We start from the raw sequence: 23,694 nt of genomic DNA on the forward strand, positions 1-23,694 counted from the left end.
TGATGCCAAGTGGGAATGAAAGCGGTAATTTTAAAACCCGGTAAGAAATACCATGTCATTTTATTTCAAGGATTGACTCAACAAATTAAGGCGCGTAGAATATGGGATCTTTTGTTTCCTGCCTATCCTAAATTGTACTTCAGAAAATTCTTTCCCTTGCTTAATAGATCAGTAATCCTGTTCTATTCACTCAGTGGATGTCGAGTGGCCATCCTGTGCCAGGCTTTATGCTAGGGACTGGAGATAAAATAATTTACAAAAGAAAAATATCCATTCCCATTAACTTTAAGTATGCCATGTCTAAAGTTACTTGATTCAAATCAGCTTTTGGAACCTAATCAAACTTTTTTCATTCAACAGATATTCATCTGATTATCCACAGCATACCAGACACTGCGTTGGTATATGTGAGAGGTGTGTTCGAAGCTAGCGATTATAAAATGCTGAATGTTATTTTCCCTTTAAATATGATTTACTTACCTACATTACTTAATTTGAATATGATATAATTATCTACCTATGTTATAATGATCAAAGTGTATTTCACTGATGCAAATTTAGAGAGCCACAACAATATTGTTTTAAATAATGATTCTGTCTTCTCCGTTCTAAATCTCTTTTGATGTCCTAGGATGAAAATAATGATTCTGTTTCATCTCATGGGACATCTTCATGTGACTACTGTATTCAAGTGGTAATGATTTCCTAAACTCTAAGCTGGAGATGATTGTGAAGCCCCTTGCAGGCTCATCATGGAAGACTACTGTGGTTTCTGTGTGTGCATGGGGGATTAAGTGGGGGAGAGATTGGAGGAAGGCGAGGAGTAGTGACATCATATCATATATTAGCCCTCCCTGCACTTTAATTTTATTTCACTCTCTTCGCACTTAACAATATCTTCACAAAATCCTTTTCTCTCCATATGTCTGGATTTATAGCAAACCATCAATGTTCTCAACTATGAATCTCACTGATACCTTAGCCAAATGAAATGAGCCTGATTCTACTGTTACCCTGTTAGTAAATCTGAAGCTAGAACAATTTTCTGTAGATGCATTTCAAAGAAGAGCCATTCATGGATAAATTCAGTTAGTTACTGATACAAAAGATTCATTTGTCCTGAAAGTTTTTCCATAACTGGAATTTCTAATCAAATCAAATGTAAAAAGAATATAGAATTTTAATTACAATAATTTACATATAATTTCACATATTTTTCAAAGTTCCTTCACGTATTGTATCTCATTTCATTCTGATAAAAATACTGCTTTTGTTCATTATCTCTGACCTCACTTAACAGATGAAGAAAATAGGCCCAGGCAGGTTAAATGATTTACTATAGATCACTTAGTGATCTAATAAAATACTAAGGTTTATAAAAAGCCCACTGCTCATTGCAGCCTTCATAATAATGTTAAGAAATTTTAAATGATAAACTTAAAATCAAAATTTCATAAAATTAAGCACATATTTTTACAGATAATTTCAATAGTTATTTTAAAAGTTAAAATTGGCATACAGTATTATATTAGTTTCAGGCGTATAAGAGAGTGATTCGGTATTTTTATACATTACAAAATGATCACTACAATAGGTCTGGTTACCATCTGTCACTATACAAAGTTATTACAGTACTGTTGACTATATTCCCTATGCTGTGCATCACTTCCGCATGATGTCTTTATTTTATAACTGGAAGTTTGTGCCTCTTAATTCCCTTCATGTTTTTTGCCCATCAACCCGCACCCCCACTTACCCTCTGGCCACCACCAGTTTGTTCCCTATATCTGAGTCTGTTTCTGTTTTGTTTTGTTCATTTGTGTTTTAAATTTCAAATATGAGTGAAATAACATTGTGTTTGTCTTTCTATGACTATTTCAGTTACCATAATACCCTCCAGATCCATCTGTGTTGTCCTTGTCATGTGTATATCTTGTTTGGGGAAATGTTTACGTCCTCTGCCCATTTTTTAATCAGCTTGTTTCTTGTTGTTGTTGTTGTTGTTATTGAGTTGTATGAGTTATTTATATATTTTAGATATCAACCCCTTCACAGATATATCATTTGCAAGTGTCTTCTCCCATTCAACAGCATGTTTTTTCATTGTTGGTGATTTCCTTCATTGTACAAAAGTGTTTTAGTTTAATGTAGTTCAGATCATTTCTTTGCTTTTGTCAGCCTTGTATAAGAAGACATATTCAAAAAACTATTTCTTAGGCCAATGTCAAGGAGTATTTTATGTGTTTTCTTCTAGGCATTTCATTATTTCAGGTTTTATATTTAAGTCTGTAATCCATTTTGAGTTATTTTGTACATGGTGTAAGAAAGTGGTCCAGTTTCATTCTTTTGTGTGTATCTGTCTAGTTTTCCCAACACCATTTATTGAAGAGACTGTCTTTTCCTCGTTGTATTTTCTGTCCCTTAGTTGTAGATTAATTGGCCATAAAAGTACAGGTTTATTTCTGGGCTCCCAATTCTATTCCATTGATCTGTGTGTCTGTTTTTGTGCCAGTACCATACTTTCTAGTATATCTTGAAATCTGGGATTGTAATACTTCCAGCTTTGTTCTTCTTTCTCAAGATCGCTTTGGCTATTCAGAGTCTTTTGTGGTTCCATACATATTTCAGAATTATTTATTCTAGTTCTGTGAATTAAGCACATGTTTTTATAGCCAATTTAAATGGTTTTTTAAAAATATGCTCTAAACATTTTCCTGTTTTCATCATATCTTTGGGCTCAGTTCTGCACTCAGTATACTGTGGGTTTTAACCCTAGCAGAAGGTATATCAAATCATTATTTTGGTAATCAATATATTTGTAATCAATATAATGATTGATTGGTAATCAATATATTTGCCTAAAGTCAACCTTTTTTCTCTAATTATTGAGTCTTTGGCATCTCTATTCTTTAGTCTATTTCCTGAGCTCCCACCTTTTAAAAAAATTTTATTTATTTATTTATTTATTTATTTATTTATTTGTCAGAGACAGAGACAGAGAGAGAGAGCACAAGCAGGGGGAGCAGCAGGCAGAGGGAGAAGCAAGGTCCCCGCTGAGCAAGGAACCTGATGTGGGACTTGATCCCAAAACCTGGGGATCATGACCTGAGCCAAAGGCAGACACTCAACAGACTGAGCCTCTCAGGTGTCCCCTGAGCTCCCACCTTAGTGAACCTTCCAGAGCTTTATCCTAATGACTAGAATACAGATCCCTTGCTGTCCTATCATCACAAGTCTTATCATGGCTCCTGCAATGCAGTGTAGCCTTCAAAAAGTGTTATTTCGAGAACTTCAGAGATAAAAATACTTCATTTTCAGTCAGGTCAGTTAATAATTAAAAACCGACTGGAGAATTTTTTCTTAAACTCTTATGAGCAAGAGTAAATGACCACATAATAAGGTGGAAGCAGGTTTTTTTCAAAACCTATTTGAAAGGGAAATTCTAAGTTTATACAAAATTAACTCAAGAACCTATATATTCTTCATTTACACCATTATATGGTGATTATAGTTTTGTTTTGTTGTTGTTTTTGTTTGTTGTCCCTGCAGTGATTATAGTTGTTAACAATGAAGATTATAAAGCATTGAAGTATTCTCATTCATACAAAATTTTATTATGCTCTCTATATTGTATTCAATCAATATTCAATAGGAGTCAATTTCAATAGGATTAAAAGTATTGTAGTTAAAGGTCTGTTGCTAGAAATTCCTTTAAATAAATAACCTTGCTCCTAGCATTCCCAGTGAGCAGTGGCTTTGCAGCATCACTGAGGAGTTAGCAGACTGAGCTCTAAACTATATGTGCAGATTCAATTTTTCTGGCCCCACATATCCATGGCCATAAAAGTTTCATACTGGCTCCATCTGCACAAGTTATCACATGGTTATAAATATAGAAAGATCAATATGGCCAAGATTATCAAGAAGGAGCTTAGGGGCACCTGGGTGGTTCAGTTGATTAAGTCTCTGACTCTTGATCTCAGCTCGGGTCTTCATCTTGTGGTCATGAGTTCAAGTCCTGCATTGCGCTCCATGCTGGGCATGGAGCCTACTTAAAAAAAAAAAAAAAAAGAGGGTCACCTGAGTTGCTCAGTCCATTAAGCAAGGGTTGGACTCTTGGCTTCGACTGGGGTCATGATCTCAAGGGTCATGGGCTTGAGCTCTGTGTTGGGCTCTGAGCTCAGCCCAGAGTTTGCTTGAGATTCTCTCTACTTCTGCAGCCACTTGTGCTCTCTCAAAAAATAAACTTAAAAAAAAAGGGAGAGGGGTGCCTGGGTGGTTCTGTTGATTAAGCCACTGCGTTCGGCTCAGATCATGATCCCAGAGTCCTGGGATCAAGTCCCGCATCAGGCTCCCAACTCAATGGAGAGTCTGCTTCTCCCTCTGACCTTCTCCCCTCTCATGCTCTCTTTCACTGTCTCTCTCTCAAATAAATAAATAAAATCTTAAAAAAAAAAAAAAGGGAGCCGTGTTTAAAAGAAGTTCCACATTTGCCTTTTGCTAGGAGAGGAATAAAACACAATAACTTTAAACCATTCCGTCCACCCCTTAAATAATAGCAGTAATTTCAGCTGTATCTTTAGTTTCTGGGTTCCTCCAGAGTTATCAGGCAGTCTTAGTGGCCTCAGTACAGAATTATAAAGAACACAGAATTTGGTGTCAGCCAGTCCTAGGTTCAAGTCCAAATTATGTCACTCTTATGAATAGTAGGCAAATTATATAACATTATAGACTTACTGTGTGAATTTATTCATTCAGCATTCAGTTTATACCTATTAATTACTCTGTTCTGGGATAATTTTCTTGGTCCAGAGGATGTATCAACAAACAGATAAGATTTCTTGACCTTACAGAAGCTATAGTCAGCCAGGATTCTCTTTAGAAAATTAAATGTGTTAAGATATATGAAGCTGTTAGCAAAGTTTCTATCACATAATAAGCATTTGATAAATACTAATAACATCATTATTAATTCTTCCCAACCCATAACATGAACAACTCCCCAGAGAGTATAAAAAATTATGCAAAATTGGAAGGGAACCTCCTTTTACCACAGGAAATCTCAGGCCCAGCAGTAGCCAGGGAGTTGGACTAGTTATAATCTCCTGAAGCTATTGTCAGTCAAATAGAAAAGCACACAACTATGTAGGCAGAACTCTCTTGGACAGGAAACAAAAGTTACTAACTTTTATAAAAGAAAAAAAAATTAAAAATACGATACTGCATCAAAATTAATGTGTTCTTTTTATCAAAAGATGCCATCAAGAAAATGAATAAACCATCCACAGACTGGGAGATATCAAAGTATATTTGTGTTGCTGGAGAGAATCTGAACTGCTTTATTTCCTTTTTTAAAAAGATGATCGTCAGTTTGCATGATTTGGGGATCAATGACCCCACTACTAAAAGGATTATATTCACCTGTTTTACTTAATGACTTGACAACATAAGATTTTCTTGTCTAAATCTGCTATCAACTTTAATGTTTTTTTGCCTGAAGGAGTCTTTAGAGTCATTTAACACCCTCATTGTAAAACAGATAGGAAAAATATTAAAGAGAGTGTGTGACTTGTTCATAATCATCTAACCAGTCATTTCAGAACTTGAACTAGTTTTCAGGAAGTGCTCCTTCCGCTACTCCATTTCTGCTTCTCTGTTGCTTCCTTGAAAGTCAGTGGGAGATAGTATATGGGCTTTATTCAGGATATTTGTTTTCTTCTGTCAGCTGGAACGGTTTTCACACTCGTTTATTTTAAAGTTGAAAGCAGTGCAAGATTATGGTTGTGGGTCATTTTTGACTGAAAAAATAGCTTTTTGATGGTTAATACATGCTTTCAAACATGGTTTCAGGATGGTAAATGTAGTTACTGGTCCCAGTTAACTGTCATAAAGAGGCCCCTGCAAACCGTCATCTTTATTTCTGAGCTTTTTCTCATTTCATATAATCTCAAGCTATATATTTTTTTTCTATCTTCTAGCACTTGATATTCCATTTATCTTTGGTACTGACGAACTTTTAAATCTCTATGTCAGAGATTTACGTGAAACATTTCACAACTATCCAGTCTGCTAATTATGAAAGTTTTTATTGTTCATCTAGCAAAGCAAACAACGTCCTTTAGTGTCATTGATTTAGTTGGGTTTTTTAAAGATTTTATTAATTAATTAATTTATTTATTTATTTACTAACTGACTTATTTATTTGGAGTGGGGAGAGGAAGGAACAGAGGGAGAAGGACAAGCCGGCCCCGCCCTGAGCGTGGAGCCCAGTCCAATCCGAGGTTCAGGCTCACAACCCTCAGATCACGACTTGAGCAAAAATCAAGAGTAAGACGCTCAAATGACTGAGCCCCCCAGGCACCCTTAATTGAGTTCTTATTTTTGTAATTTTTTTAACGTCTTATTTATTTATTTGAGAGAGTGAGTGAGAGAGCACAAGCAGGGGGAACAGCAGAGGGAGAAGACTCCCGGCTGAGCAGGGAGCCCCACTCCGGGCTCAATCCCAGGACCCTGGAATCATGACCTGAGCTCTAGGCAGACGCCGAACAACCACACCACCCAGGCACCCCTTTAATTGAGTTTTTTTGTTGTTGTTGTTGTTGTTTGTTTGTTTGTTTTTTTAAGATTTTATTTATTTGACAGAGGGAGAGAGAGATCACAAGTAGACAGAGAGGTAGGCAGAGAGAGAGAGGGGGAAGCAGGCTCCTCACCCAGCAGAGAGCCCGATGCGGGGCTCGATTACAGGACCTTGAGATCATGACCTGGGCCGAAGGCAGAGGCCCAACCCACTGAGCCACCCAGGCGCCCCCTTTAATTGCCTTTTTAAAAGGAAAATTTTATAGCTAAAAAATCTCATCTTCTATCAATATAGAATTTATCTTCTATCAACTTGTTCTGCTTTCACAATTGTGTTGGTTTATATTTATGTGATTTTTAGGTCAACAAAAGCTGGAGCAGCAATAATGACACATGGCGTAGGAGTTTCAGAGCAACTGCCCTCTTTTACTAAGTCAATGTCTATGCTTTTCCTTTTCCATCATACTGAATTTTTAATTTGCAGTAAGAAGCCACTATGTGAGGTAAGAAGTGATAATCAAGGGAAAGGAAAACATTCATTCATTTATTGAGTTGTCAAAAGCCAGCCATTATGCTAGGGAAATTGGTTACCTTTTTTTTTTTTTTTTTTTTTTTTCATTTTTTTCTGTCTAGTCTCAGGGGAGATCATGATGAGTAGTCAAATTAAGTGTTTTAGGTGTCGCCGTATGACATGCAGATTTAAAACAACATAAAGCCTTGGTGGATTTGAATTGGAATTAAAAAAGAAATAAATTGGATAAGTAATTCTCTGGCTTTTGATTATAGTTTTAACTGCCCATGAATCCTTGGCATTACTTATAGGTAAATTTTATTCAGGGTATTACTACTTTCTTCTCAGAATTAATAGAATTCTTTCACTTATTTATTTTTAGAACTGTCAGTGTAATAAGGTTATTTCTGTAGGAAATTGGGACTTCTGTGGTTTTTTGATTCTGCTTATAACCTCTTTAAAGCTGATGAACATATGGCCCCTTAGATTTGAAGTGGCGAGGTAATCATAAATTAGGCCCCAAACATTGGCATTCAAAATGGTTTTAAAATGTGATATTCAATATATACACTTGAATATGCACCAAAGTAACATAAATAAAATCTTGCTTTCTTTCCACCTAAATGTTTTAAGTTCCTCAGTCTTCTTTAGATACCAGTGGTATACTACTACTTTCCACCAGTGTTCACTCATCCTTGGGGAAACAAAAAAAGAGTGAAGGCCATATTGCCATGATCACTGTTAAGTAGCATTTGAGCCAAGTTTTTTATTGCTATTTTTTATGCCTTTATAAATTAGTATTTTCACAAGGATAAATCAAACTTAAAAACCCTTTTCTGTTCTCGGGTATTTTTTAATGTAAGATTAGTTTTATTGTCCTTTCTTAGAGCTGGGTCCATAAAAGAATTTGTCTTCTTTATTTTTCTTCCCAGCAATAAACTAAACCTGGTTTAGTTCAGTACCCTGATCTAAAATCCACTTCTCTGTAGAGTATTGGTCATGGGTCCCATTCTAGGATGTGTTGCTCTTCATGGGACCGTGTGAAGGCAGAAGTTCTGAAATGAAAACAAAAACTCCATCCTACACTAATGCTTCAGTAAGAACATTGTGTTCAGTGGCAGTGCTTTTTCATATTTTCTATTAAGGTGTAATTTACTTACAGTAAAATGTTCAAATCTTAACATATCATTCAATCAGTTTTGACAGACACAGAACATTTTTCTCACCCCAGAAAATTTGTTTCCCTTTCCAGTCAACAGTGCCACTCTTTCCCCAATCCAAACCTCCAAAAGCAATCCCTGATCCAATTTCTGTGACTACAGGTTAGTTTGGTCTGTTCTAGAATTGTATATAAGTGTATATAAGATGAACATGTAGTTTCATCATTTGGCTTCTTTCACTCAACCTAATATTTTTGAGATCATCTGTGGTGTGGAGTTCTTCAATAAATAGTTTCCTTCTGTTGCAGATGATTCTTTAGAAAAAACAGGCAAGAAATAATTAGATCTTCACTGAGCATCTTAAATGACACATGGCTATCATTAAAGCCAGGGCAGCAAAACTGCAGCAGGAATGAGGGGACAAAATACCCTCTAATATTAATATTCAGTGACAGTTCTCCCACCTTAATTACTGTTGGATGCATCAAGAGGTACTATTCTGGGAGATTTTATTAACAACAAAGATACTGGGCAACTAACTGCACCCCAGCAGTTACAATGCCTCTGCTACTATATGTTTCCTTCCCTTTGTATGTCTGCTTTGACCTCAGAAAGCAAATGTCAGAAATAACTCCAGGTGAGGAAGTACATCTTATGATATCTCCGTAATCAAAGCATGCTGGAAGGGATGTTTTCACTGTTTATCAATATGGTGGTGATGGCTCAGTAGCTTTTATGCACTCTTAAAATTGTATAACATAGACTTTATGAGCTCAGTTTTATTATTACAAACTCACTTAGATCCATAATTTTTACAAATAGAAGGAGAACAGATACAATGAAACCAACATCTCCAGATTACATTTTTGGGGTTTTTCTGTGTTTTTGTTTTTGTTTTTTAAGTTCTAATTGAATTTACCTAAAAATTGCCATTTTAAGCAAGGATTCATTGAGATTTGGGAGCCATAGTAAATTTAAGTGAAGATGATATCGTGACTCTAGGGAGTCACAGTAAATTGTGTACCAACAGATGTGAATTGTTACTATCTGCTGTTGTCTTCTCTCTCCTTTTTTTTTTTTTTTAAGATTTATTCATTTTTTTATTTGACAGAGATAGAGAGCACAAGTAGGCAGAGAGGCAGGCAGAGAGAGAGGGGGAAGCAGGCTCCCCACCGAGCAGAGAGCCCGATGTGGGTCTCCATCCCAGGACGCTGAGATCATGACCTGAGCCGAAGGCAGAAGCTTTAACCCACTGAGCCACCCAGGCGCCCCTGCTGTTGTCTTTTTCAAGAGAACATTATTCTGACTGAAAAGGACTCTGAATTTTGACCTAACTACATAAAGGCGAGCACTGAGCTGGCCCTGGGCTAGTTTCTCCCAATCCATACCATCTCCATCTGTAAGATTCTTAAATGAGAAGCTGTGGAACCACAAAATAGCAGAACATTAACCTACACACCAACAGTACACACAACAAGCACCTTCTTAACTTTATGGGATGTTAGCATGTCATTTTCAGTGTTTATACAACTCTTCAGCCAGAAGAAAAATAACCGTAAAATACCATGGTGCTTCTATCAGTCCTATGGAAAAAGGCATGCAAAAAAAATTAGAATTTTTGCCAGATAACTGAGAAAATAATGTTTCAGATTATTCCCATCCTGTGACTCCCTCTTATCTACTGATTTTCTCATTTCTTTCTGCCCTCCACTAAATACACCTTCCTTCTCCCCTCTCATGCTTATTTTTCTCCTTATGGTTCCTAAACTATTTTATTTACCACATTCATATTTCATTCTAATAATTCCAGAAATGTTGAAATGATACTTTCCTTATACAACCTACCTTAGTGTAGAATTTGGCTTAAGTTAAGCTTACTTCTCATAAGTCTTAGTTCATATAAAAAAGGAGTTACATTTAAATCCTCAAAAGAATCTCATTAGTATAATTTAACCTGTACAGAGGACTTGCTGTGCTATCCTACCAAGCCTCAAGGATCTATGTTCTAAACTGTAAAGATGATTAACTACTTTTGAGCAGTATGCATGAATTCTCTCAGCAGTTTGTCATCATTTTAGTTGGAGTAATTAATTTTAATTAACTGCCAATAATGTTTGTTGCCATGTGGAAAAATGAGAATATGGCCCTTGTTCCCATTTTAGCATGAGTAATGATATCAGTTTAATGTTAGAAGGGTAAAGAGGTCTTAGGTTGTGAAATAAAGAATTATAAACCTGATTTCCCAGGGAGTACACTCTGCCTGAAGGGTTTTGAGAAGTCCTCGCTTAGCAAAAATTAAAGCTGATAGTAAATCATCTTTCCTCTGGCTTTTAAAAATTAGATTCTTCTCAAGAAACAAGGACAGTCTCAAGTACACAATCTAACCTTACACCTAAAGAAGATGGAAAAAGAACAACAAATAAAGCCTAAATCCAACAGGAGACGAGAAATAATAAAGATTAGAGCAGAAATTAATGACAGAGGGGAAAAAAACAACAGTAGAACAAATCAACAAAACTAGGAGCTGGCTGGTTCTTTGAAAGAATTAATAAGATCGATAAACCCCCAGCTAGACTTATCAAAAAGAAAAAGGAAAGAGAAAGGACCCAAATGAAAACTTGATTTTGCTTCCTAATTTTGGAATTAGTATTGTTTTTGTTGCTTCTCAGTCAAAATGTTTGAGTTCATAGTCCTGTTTTATAAACATTCATAGTAGTTTAGAGATTCAAACTTAATAGCATAGGCTTTTGTTTTTCCACTGCTGTGATTGAAAAAAAATTAAATAATTTCACCTACTTTCTTTGAAGTTGGAAATGAGGTCATGAATTGTACTTAATTGTAATTAACTTAAGACTTCTTTAGGGGACAGGTTCATGCAAAGTAGCAGGACCAGGGGCAAACTCCTCACTACTAATTTTGCTTACAATATGAAGTATCGCCAGCAAAGTAATATCCACACCACACTGACATAATTTAAGTATATTTATTCAGGATTTAAAAGGCTTTACATGGTATTGTTGCAAAAGAAGGAATAATGGTGGTTTAGAGAAAACTTTTAATATTCACAGTTGCTCAAGAGTTCATCAAACTTTTCAAGTTTAACTATCCCTTTTTAAAAAAAAAAAATGAAATACTCTTTGCACACTGTGTAGATTCTCCTCTTACCAGAAGAGGAATCAGGCAGCACAAAATAGAATTCTAGAGCTGGAAAAGACTTTCAATATCTTGTAGTTTAAACTTGACATTAACCTTGTTCACTAAAATCACTATCTTCTTAAGGATCTTAGTTCTCCTGCACTAATTTCCAGAAAAATGTTTTTTTAAAGATTTTATTTATTTATTTGACAGACAGAGATCACAAATAGTCAGAGAGGCAGGCAGAGAGAGAGGAGGAAGCAGGCTCCCCGCTGAGCAGAGAGCCCGATGTGGGTCTCCATCCCAGGACGCTGAGATCATGACCTGAGCCGAAGGCAGAGGCTTTAACCCACTGAGCCACCCAGGCGCCCCTAATTTCCAGAAAATTAAAGAACCTCTAGTCCCCAGTGTTTTTTGCTGTAATATGTCTGCCTTTTCAGTCCCTTCTGATATTCTCCAGAGTCATGCTGATGATTACAGGGGTGAGGATTTTCTTGATTCTTTATGTCTGAATTAGCTTAAGAATAGTACAGTGTGTGCAGAACATAACTTTTAATTTAAATACTTGGCCAAAGAAAAGGTGAATAATGCAGTTTTAGGAGAAGTAGCAGTAAAAGTTGAGTCACCAGTATTCTGGAGGACACATACCACAGGGTCTTTGCCATCAAGGTTTAAGAGTGAGTAATACAATCCTATTAGGTAAGAAGGGTAATACCACTTACGTTACTGTGGTGGAGAAGCAAGAGTGGGTACGCATGGCTTTTCACTTGGAAGTCAAGGGTGAGGGGCAGTATGTTAAGCTACTTTCATTTTTTTCAGTCCTATTTCTCATTCCCCAAATCAACAGATATTTATTTTGCATTTAGTATGAGCTAAACATTCTGTTAGATCTAGGTATACAGCACACAACAAGATCCAGTCTTTGACCTCAAGGGGTATAGACACATAGCAGAGGGCATTGCTAGATATAACTACATACAGAACAGAGAAGATACATAGGATCTTGAAAACCCTGTGTGGTTCCACCACTTCACAAGCCCTTTATTAACTTTGCCCTCCTTCTGGAATGAGAAATAACTATTATAATCAGTTGTTTGGCATTTTGGAAATGAAAACTGCTATAAAAGAGTGGAATAATAGAAAACAAGTTTAAAGTATATGGTAGGAATGGCTCTTACAGGTTTGTCCAGTATTTGTCCTCACTCTAGGACTGCTACCAGGGTAAAGCTGTTAGGTAAATGCAATTGCCTAAGTTTTGCAAAGACAGGAGAATATCTGTGTGTATTGCCAAGAGGAATTATGCAATTTATATGACTTTGGATAATGCAGGAACTAAAGATAGTAGGAATCCCATGTATGGGGTTTCCACTTGCCTACAGCTTCTATTAAGGATCTTCTGCATTTCAGTGTTCATTTGAAGTATTTCTTTAACAATTTTTAAACCCTGCCACTACCCAAAATTGTTACCCACAAGCGATTATATTTTCATTTTCAGAAACTACAAGAAGATTCATTAAATTATATAGAATGAATATCTACCTTTCTGTGATTGACCTATCTGTATGTTGGATTTGGGGAAATCATTATCAGTGATTTGTCATGCCCGATTCTTTCTGATTTTACCTCTTTTTTTTAAAGTTTGTTAATTCTCTCAGAGGACTAAGATACCAATTGACATCCCATTCTCCATCCTCAGAAGATGAAGAATTTATTGAATTGGGCATTTCTTTCAAAGGCTTTTATATGATCACATTCTTATACTGAACATGGAGATTCTTGAACTGTAGGAAAAAGAAGGGGTTCTTTTTTGATAGTCATTGAATGTTCCTTGACTATGAACTAATCTTAATTTTATTATTTGCATTTTTATGCTTTTGTCAGCACTTTCACCTTAATTAAATGAGGCACTACACAATGTTTGGCCTGTCACATAGTACAATGCAGGTGACCTGTCACTGAGAATCATGATCTTACCTTCTCTTTTTCCCTCTGAACAATTTTTTTGGTCTCAGTTTATAATGACATACCTCTGTAGTTTAACTTCATCACATCCAAACAACAAAAATATTAAAAATCTTACCTTATATATGTGCCACTGATTTTTTTAAAAAGCATATTAATATAATTATTGCTTGCTAAACAGATCTTATTTTTTACTGTCCTCCCCCGATTTAACAAATGTAATGATATGGAAAATTTCCATACAGTTGCTTATTATTTTATTTGCTCTATATCTGTGCTCTGGTCTTTAACATCCTCATGTCCTTACATATTATCTCTACACATTTCCATTTAGAATAAACAGATAGAAGCATGAAAATTAATAACCCACGCATCAGACCTTTTTGCCGTGCTTAATAGGAATTAAGGCTAGAAGTTAAGGCTAGAAACCTCAATGTTTAATGCTGTTTTCAAAACTCAGTTATTCCATATATTGTCACTTCAGTGATTAAAGAGAGTGAGTATAATATGTAGTCAGATTAAAACAGGATAACTAAATCAGTGTTTAAAAAAAAGAAAAAGCTATGGTGTCTGTGCATTGCATGGCAGAACTATTAAAATTTGCCTAAATAATTCTCATGATGTTTTTGATACTGTGGAAATGCTTTCACTATACTTGGGTTTGAATCTTCATAATGACAAAGGTTCTAACAGTTATTTAAAAAAAAAAACACTATCCTGTTTTTAGAAAGTTATAACTCATCTTCCCGGTTATATTTATGATAAGTTTGTGAAACTATACTATACTATTGTGAAAAAGGTAAAACTTATGTATACTTAGATTTTGATAAGTAGCATTGTATTCATTTAAAAAGATTTTTTGGTAACTTGTGGCACTTTGGTAAAGGAATGTGCAATTATAAAGGTTTATGCCATTTTGATTTTTTTTTTTTTATCGCCAGGAATTACTCTTACTAGGCTTTAGATTGTAAACCAAACCCAATTTTAAGACTGGCACTTTTTTCCTACTGGTAGTTCCTGTTTCTCTAATTATGTAGAACATTTCCTTTAAACCATTCTTTTCAATGAATTTTAACTTTCCTCCTCCCTCCTAACCTCAAAAACCTTTAATTTAAGGAGCATTTTAAATTCATCCAGTGGTAGTTAGATAAGCATTTTAGGTATCATGGACATTTAATCTGGTGCCTGGCTTTAGTAATCTTCTGATAAAAATAGCTAAACTCCTGAAAAAGAATATTCGAACATTTTAATTAGTTTGTATGGGTTATAATCAACTGAGTAAGTTGATGTCCATATAGTCATAATTTATCTTAAAATCTGGGGCTGTCAACATAACTAACTACACAGATTGCTTAAAATACCCTCATGTATTCCAAAGAGAAATGACAAGAAGAAATAGAATTCTGTATGATTATAGCTATTGTATACACTTCTGTTAGGTTTCCAGTATACACCCATGGGTAGTAGAAGCAAACCGAAAACAAATATAAATGCTTTAACATTGGATGTTGGCATACAGTTCAGATTATGCATAAGCTATTGCAATAAAAAAAATATTCATTGTGCCTGTATTTGAAGAATTTATCTTAGATTTCCTCTGGCCTTTTATACTTAAGGCTGTGCAATCATTTAAATGTAGAGACAACAGAATATATGAATGAATGAAATGATGGTCCTGTTGGCCATGGGATAAATATTCTGTTGAATTTTTTGAGAGCATTGCCTGTTGTCTATTATGACATAAACTAAATTGTTCACAAGCCACATGTGAGTCTTAAGTACAAATCACAGCATTGAGAAATTATACATCTCTCTTTTTCCTCACAAAATGAATTCAGAATTTATAATTCAGATTTATAATTTTAAGCTGCTGATTATTAAAAAGCACCTAATATGAATTTAAAGATTAAATGAAATAAGACCTATGAAAGAATGCTAATTAATAGCATAATCCTGTATACTATCATACTTCTGATAATGTTAAGTTTCTTATAAAGCCTTAAAATATTTTAGTGAAAAATAAATTACCTAGAAATGAAGGCACTTTATTACCTTGAACTAGCTATTTGTCTGTATAGAATTTGTCTAAAATCCCATAAAATATTCTTTATCCTTTTATAAATTTATCCTACTTATGTGTTTTTCTAAAGCTTCTTATAATACAATAATTCAAACTATTTTAACTTAATAGAAAATTGTGTTATGTGATAGAACCAATGAACAATTCAGAAATAAAACTCTAGCGAAACAAAAGTGTGTGTGAGAACAGCAAAACTGTTAGTCTAAGTCTACAATCATTTGAGGTTAAAATGTAAAATTTGGAGGCTTTTTCATTGAGTGATTTTTAGACAGCTTTTATTTTTTTAAATCTTATCTTTAATTGGTTCTACCTTGTGTTGAAATGTTGGTCAAATTATAAGGGCAATCGAAAGCATTAAGCCAGCCTGTCATAACTCAATTTTCTTTATTTGGGTGTTTTTTTTTTAATGTAACTCTAAAGCATTAAGAAACAAGCCTTGTTTCTTCTATGTTCAAGTCAGCCCTGCCTGGCAAATTATCAAATTGAAATCAGGAACGTGGATGTGCAGCTCTCTAGAGCTGCTGTACCCTCTTCAGAAAATCAGTAGTTGATTTATACAAGGGATTTGATTCAGAGGAAAAGGCATAGGATCCTTTTTTTTTTTTTTTTCAAAAGTTAACTTTTTTCTGAAATTCATCCTTACATCTTTCTGATATTTAAAAAAAATAGACTAACTTTTATCCAAGAATGTTTTTTTTTTTCCCAAGAATGTTTTTTAACAGAAGAATATTTCACAGCAAACAAACTTTGCTTTCTTTTTTGTTTGGAGGCAGTTCACTTAATAAAAAAAAAATTGGTTTATGATTACACTTATCTTTAGTTCTTTCTCTGTGGTGGCCATTTTTCTATCACCGGTTTTAAGTGTTTTACTAAATGTGCTGCTTCATAGATGCAGTTATCATTACACAGTACAGACAGGAGTCAAGTTTATCAGCAGTCTTCTCTTATCAAGGAGAAACTAAAAATAAATTCCATGTCAGTTCTTTGGTTTGTATCTTGGTATCTTTTTAAAATACAATATATTAACCCAAAGGTGTGTTAATGTCATGGCATGAACAATCTTAAATGTAGATCTATTGAGTATTTTGTGATGCTGAGTAACAAACTTTTCTCAAATCTCTGTGATGCTGAATATTTTCCTTAGGAGGTTTTGTTTCATGTTAGATTGTTGTTCTGAAAGATGTTGGTCCTAGTGAGATTTTTTTTTAACTGGGAAAACAAATAAACGCATGTATTACAATTATAGCAATGGTGAATTGTAAACTTACCGTATAATATTGATTCTATTTTCAAAAATGTTTTGCTGTTAAATATATACAACATAAAATTGCTGCCATACTGTAATTGAGTACTTTTTCTTAAATGACCCTGTTATCACTATTCCAGAATTAGAAGTTGGGCAGATACATGATTGATTCATGTGTCTGCATAGATGCGTCAAGGTATATTCTTCTCTTGGTGAGTAAAAATATATTTTCCTTGGCATCAGTGCATTGAGATCTGAATATACCTGTATCTATCTGTTCCTATTACACATTTCTTATACAGTATCTTTTAATATGCCAAAATTGGCCTCCACACAACTTAAAATTGAGGGTTTGTTACATGCTTTCTAACAGAAAGGTTTTCAGTGATATTCATTATGGGTTTGTACTGTGAAAATAGTGAAACTCCCTTTAAAATTTCATATATGCTAAATTTAAATTAATATTTTTTCTTTAGCTCAAATTTCCCTAAATCCAGAGAGAATATCAACCCTTTTCACTGTTGTCAAATCCAGCATAAGGAACAGCCCTATGACACTACAAAAACAGTTGAGGAATAAGGAATAAGTCTCTTATGTTACACTTCAGAATAAAGGCATTGTGTGAACGAAATGAACCGAAGTTCATCGTGAATGCAAGGCTTCTTTACTTGACATTCCTCCACCGAAGGGAAGACAAGTGTCAACACCATTGGCGTCATTTTTCAAACCGATCTTGAGTGGAATACCTTCCACCATCCTGGAGTACTTCTTGACTCTTACCAGGTTTTGGTTTGGGTTTGATTTGGTTCTAATTCATCGAGCCTTTCAGTTTTCAAAAAAAAAAAAAACATCTGTCAGCACCGAGGTAGAGAGACATAGATTTGAAAATACTTTCTTAAGAGATCATGTAACTCTATAACTCAATTTCAAAAGAGGAGGAGGGTATAGTTTCAACCCACTGCCTCTCACAAGAAACATGTTTTTTGAATCTGTAACTGTTTTAGTGTTAACAGGGTACAAAGTGTTTTTGTCCTGTATTGTACTTAAAGGTTCTCATTGATTGGTGATTGTATTGTACTGTATGAAAACAAATCATAAATTGCCTTGTACTGTTTATAATAGACCATACCACGTACTACTTCAGTTTTTATGTTCCAAGTTTTCCAGTGATGCATGTTAACAGTTAGGTCCTAAAATTCTGTGGTGCTAATTCTTCCATATCCAATGGTGCTTTTGTGGATGCTAACTGCACACATGCTGAACAAAGCTTGAAGTTTAAAACTTTCCTCCCTTCCTCTGTTTATATAAAGTAAAATGAAATAACTTGAATTTGTCTCAAAGTATCACTGACAATCTAATAAACTGGTTTCTATGTGTGATTACTTTGGATTCTTAATTATTCTTCAGAAAGCAGATTAGTTCTCCCGGGCCCTTCAATCAACCAAAAGTTGATTTTACTATGTGCTTATTTCGTTATTTCATTTGTGCCCCCAAATTTTGGGGCATATATGGGAATTTAAATCCAGTTGGCCTAGTTCCCTTAAGCAAGTTTATGTTAGATCTACAAAAACTAGACCCATCAGACATGGAAATTAGTATGTTACCAAAAATGTGCTGTTTGAGTGCCTTTATTTTAGTATGTTACTAATAAGGAATAAGGTTTTATTATCTACTTGAACCATGAGATAACATTTGCATGGAAAAAAGTATGCCTTCAGAATGTTTATTATTGCTCAGATGACATTGAAAAGGCCATTTCTGTATGATGACATTTAAAGTAAAAGTTCCACTTCTCGTGTATGAAAACATGGACAAAAAAATAAAATAAAATTGGAACTTTCCAAGACAAACTGATTCCATATGCCAGAATGGCATGGTCTTACTGGATTTTTAATTTTAGCATCAGCACTAAGAATCACAGAATTAGGACAAGTGAAGCTGCTATCCTCATGAGGGCAGAGGTCTGTTTGTCCCAAGCTAGAGATAAAGTCAATATTAAAGAAGTGTGCAAATTTGCATTCTAATCTTGGTCTCTTGTCCACCCCATGGGTAACCTTAAATTTCAAAAGAAAAGATCAAAATCAATCTATTAAAGCCCCTTAAGCAACAATCATTGATCTCAAATAGAAGACGAGCAAACCTGTCCATCTAATCTCATGGGCCCAATGACTGAAATGACATTCCCATGCTGCTGTGGTTTTTTATTTTATAAAGAGTGTAGGTGCAGCACTTTTGCCTCAAATAGTTATTGAATCATGTCTAACTTCTAATATCAGAAAATAAAGTTCACAGAATAGAGCCAATATGATTATCTTGAACATCTCCAAGACTATCTTGAACAAATGCAGTATTTACTAAATCACAACCTCTCCAAAGATATTTCTACTGTATATTTTTGTAACTATCTTTACAGCATTCCATTCTATGAAAACTGGCAAATAATAAATGTGCTACAAAATAATTTCAGGTCTTCTTTCATCAAAAAGAGAGAGAAAATAAGTAAGTCTATGAATGTTTTAGAATATCTTTACTTCTGCAATAATATTTTGCCTGTTAATTGAAAGAAAAATTAATTCTAATTTTATGAAAGGATAAAAGAAAAAACTGCTTTTGGAAAAATATCTACTTTTTAATCTACATGAAAAAATCTCTAATTTTTATACCTACAGCCACCAGTTTCATGTATTATTGTTCACCATAATGTTTGTCCCACCTAAAAAAATTATTCTCACAAAATTTATCAGGTTTTTTTTGTATGAAATTATCTTTAAAAATCAGCCTTAAATAAAATGAGTATACTTTGTAAGTTTGGTTCATTTATGAAGATAATGTAGTCTCTCCCTCTTTAAGTTAATTATTTAAGTTTTTTAAAAGTTACATAAAATTATGTTTGTCTTTAGTTTTATCAATATTATTTTGGTAAGTTGTATTTTCTGTTCCTAAGATAATAATTTCCCTTGAAGATCTTAAGCTCAAGGTGTCATCTGTAAATCTGTGAATGAAAGTACGTTCAATAAAGATCCAGATATTCTCCATTGAGGAACATCTTTTGAAATAAATTTCATGTACATTAAAAGCCTAACCTGATTCATATTAGGGAACTGACTTTTCTCATCAGGAATTGCTTTGAATTTGAAAATGGCCAACAATAATAATCTTGCCCTTATTTAAAAAAAAAAAAGTCAGTCTGTAACCTGTATCATTTCAGATTTGTCTTCTTCATGAATTTTTTTAAACCATTGAGGTGGGTGCATTCTGAGATCACATTAAGACTAAAGTCACTTTTCTTATCCTCCAGTTTATTGTTAGGGCAGTGAAAACTCATGCAAAAACAAATGAGTGGTAGTTTATAAGATTGCATAAGCCATATAATGCATGAGCACAGCATTGTATGTATTCTCCCAAATTAGTCTCATATTCTGTGAGTAGTACCTAAAGCTTACACTTTCTGTAGAGTATAATGCTTGCCATCATAAAAGACTTAACAAAAAACCAGCTAATGAAAATACAAAGGACTCTTAATGGAAGAACTGGCCCTCAGTTTGGGGTATGTAAAAATGCAGTTTTGCTAGTTCATTCTGAGTAAATACACAAGAGATTTCTTTTAAACAAGATCATAAAGAAAACACCTTGAGCATCAGATACCCAGGGAAGAAAATTAATTTACAACAAAAAATAAAGTGTTATTCCCATTGAGTAGGACTGAAAGGAAACCATGTATAAGAAGTAGACTTCAAATTTTGTTTTATACAACCCTTTAAACTATTTATTGATAAGCATGTATTACTTTTATCATTTTTAAAATGATTTTTAGAGGAAGGAAATAAATGCTAAATAAATTAGAAGACCTGCATCAACTGGTTGCATGTTCTCTTTCTGGAAGGAAAGTCTACTTATAAAATCTAATTAACGTCAGGACGTTGCTTGATAAGTATAAAATCAGGTAAAAGGAAATGAGTAATATTAATGAACAGCCTCATCATGTTATGATGGGCTCCATAAGGAACCAGAAATCATTACATTAGCTCATCAGAGCAGTCATCCCAGGTCAGAGATGGAGATCACGAACACGCCCTTATGTTTTGTATCTTTTTTTCTGATTCCATCTTTCAGTGTGAAAATATTATTGCTTACCAATATAATTAAACTACATATTATATTTTTATCATTTTAGGCTCCTTAATGATATAATTATCATTCATCATTAAGCATTAACATTATTCATATATTACATAGTCATTATGTATTAAATCATTATTACTAATGCAGCCATCATTATTAGTAATAATTAGCCATATTTGGCATTATTCATTCAGTATAATAATACCACTCATCATTAACAAAAGTTTCGTATACAACAGATATCCCTCAGGCTGCAGCCCTTCTTTTTTTTTTTTTTTTTTTTTAAAGATTTTATTTATCCATTTGACAGGGAGAGATCACAAGTAGGCAGAGAGGCAGGCAGAGAGAGAGAGGAGGAAGCAGGCTCCCTGCCGAGCAGAAAGCCCGATGCGGGACTCGATCCCAGGACCCCGGGATCATGACCTGAGCCGAAGGCAGCGGCTTAACCCACTGAGCCACCCAGGCGCCCCTGCAGCCCTTCTTGATGGAGATTTTAGGAACATCCCAATTCACCAGTAGCAACTAATGAAGGATTAAAACCCTCTTCCCTTGCCCACAAGGCAGAACATATCAATAGGTCATGGAATTCTTTCCGAGGGACCAGATACAGCTCTAGAATCTTTTTCAGCTCAGCACTCCTAGCAGCCATTACCAGTTGACAAGACTTAGTGCACAAGGTTGGCATATATGACACTCTGCCTTTGACATCTCAGGAACACATAGAAGCCATCTGTGTAAGTCTGGGTCCTCCAAGAAGCAGATGCGAAGATGGGATTGGATGTAAAAATAGAGTTATTAGAGGAAATGCCACTGAGGGAAAATGGAGGAGTTGATAGAGGCATCACAAGGCAATGCAGGTCTATACCCTAGGAAAGAAAAGAACAGAAGAAACCAGGAAGGGAGGGAAGAAGGGAAAAAGGAAATTACTTCTTAGACTTCAGCACAGTTCTGAGAAAGTTTCAACTAAATGATGGGCAGTCCTTGAGCCAAAGTGACCCTTCAGAGGAAGCCGGCATCTTACAGGTATGGGCTGGCTTAATTCCTCTGCCACACTCAGTCATAAGCTGAGAGCCACCATGGCAAAGCACAACCTCAGTACCAACTTGGTGATGGATTGCATAGCACAGCAGCTCATCTGTGGGTCACTTATGTGCCCCGAAGGAGGAAATCTGAGAGATGCCTTTTCAGGGCCACCACAGGTTTCTGTTTGCACGGCACAGGTCTACATGTCCTTCTAAGTGGGAGGATCACCCTCTCCATGGTCCTCACAGGCCTCTCTTCGCAAGGGGAAAATTCAGTAAAGAGGAGTTAGGGAATAAAGCCCCGCCCCCGATGCTGCATTAGATCTCAGGGTCACAAACGGAACGTCTCCTCTTCCTCCTCCCCCATCCATTCTAAATGACCCCTCACCTTAGCACGGCTTGCCTTGGCAGGACTTGTCTGGTGGTAGGACTCAAACCTTCATTCCTGAGGGATCTGATCTCCTCAATAATCATACTCTTCTTGGGCTGTGGTTGCCGTCCAAGTCCATTAGAAGTTATAACGGGGCAGGGAAGTACCAAGAAGCTGCGGGAGTAGATCGTGCACACATTCCTTCCTCCCTGCCTCCATTGTTTAAAGCAGCACTATCTCCTCCTAATGGTCGGGGTTAATTATCCCCGCCCAATTGGTGACTGCTGATTCCTAGGCACAAAAAGTCCCCAGTGCCCTGGCAGCAACTATAAGTTATAGTTCACTGGATACAGGCTGTGTCCTTTGCCAAAAATATGCCCCATTGGGTGACCTCCAGTCTGTAAAGCCCAGAGCTGCGGGGACAGGAGGCACCAGCCCCCAGTGGGTCATTAGAAGTGATGATACGTGATGCAACACCTGCTTCCACACCCTTGATTCTCAGATTGATGTCCTCTTCCTATTAAGTGCACAGCACTACAGAGACAGGGGTCCCTGTTTTAGTGTACATACTGCATCTTGAAGGCTGGCATCCCATGCTTTCAGAGTATTGCCTCCCATTGGCCCTTCTGCTTTCCGTAGAGCTGACTTCCTCTGGATGGTGTGATAGTCATAGTCATAGCAGAGGCCAACTCCATCCACCTCCTTCACTGGCAAGTGGGTGTCCTGGTTGGATGCCTCTGTCTCTCCTACTGCATGAACATGCTCCGTTCATGTACCCACTGTGCTAGTTCTGAGGTGGCAGTGGCAATCTGACCCATGTCCGTTGGCCAAGTCATTTTGTCTACTTGTTCGGGGCTTCTTCCATGATGGACGCCTTCTGGTGGACATTCATTTACATAAAATGTCTCTACCCCAGACTTTTGTGTTCCAATCTTCCAGGTTTTTGTTCCTTTCAGGCCACTGACCAGAAAGCCAGGCCAATGACCACTGTCTAGGAACTGTAAATACTTTCACCTCAGGCCATTTCTTCCATACAGAGCTGACGATAAGGTACACTGCTTGCAACTCTGCCCACTGGAAAGATTTTCCCTGTCCACTGTCTTTTAAGGCCACCTCACCGTTTTCAGCTTGTACCCACATACCTAGTAACTTATCCATAAGCCAAGCTCAAGTTTTCTCTTTCTCCTTCATCTGGCTTTATGCGAACCTTCACATGAGCATAGGTGTGAGATGGGAGAGAGAGGGATGCCACTGCATCTGTTAAGGATGCAAAGGATAAGGACCTCGGGCTGCCTGTTCAGACAATATAATCATAATCCCTGGTCCTACCCAGGCTTGATCTTGCAGGTATCATTTCCATCTCTTGGTGGACTACCCTTGGGTCCATCCAACTTTATGACTTGAAGGATTCAACAGAACCTGAACAATGATAGGCAGTTTCTATAAGATTTTTTTTTTTTTAATTTTATTTGAGAGAGAGAGACAGTGAGAGAGAGCATGAGCGAGGAGA

At 35.8% G+C, this 23,694-nt stretch overlaps 1 protein-coding gene across 1 annotated transcript in view; it reads left to right on the plus strand.

The window, feature by feature from the left end:
• The window catches only part of PURG (purine rich element binding protein G), a 37,051-nt gene extending 19,004 nt beyond the window's left edge, over positions 1-18,047 (plus strand). Inside the window, exon 4 of the mRNA XM_044225428.1 lies at positions 17,147-18,047. Within this exon, the coding sequence (XP_044081363.1) occupies positions 17,147-17,249 (103 nt within the window). The 3' untranslated portion in view covers positions 17,250-18,047. The remainder of the gene's footprint in view (positions 1-17,146) is intronic.
• Positions 18,048-23,694: the final 5,647 nt, after the last annotated feature.

The sequence above is a fragment of the Neovison vison genome, chromosome 11 (genome assembly GCF_020171115.1).
Source record: "Neovison vison isolate M4711 chromosome 11, ASM_NN_V1, whole genome shotgun sequence".
In the NCBI taxonomy this organism is placed as follows: domain Eukaryota; kingdom Metazoa; phylum Chordata; class Mammalia; order Carnivora; family Mustelidae; genus Neogale; species Neogale vison.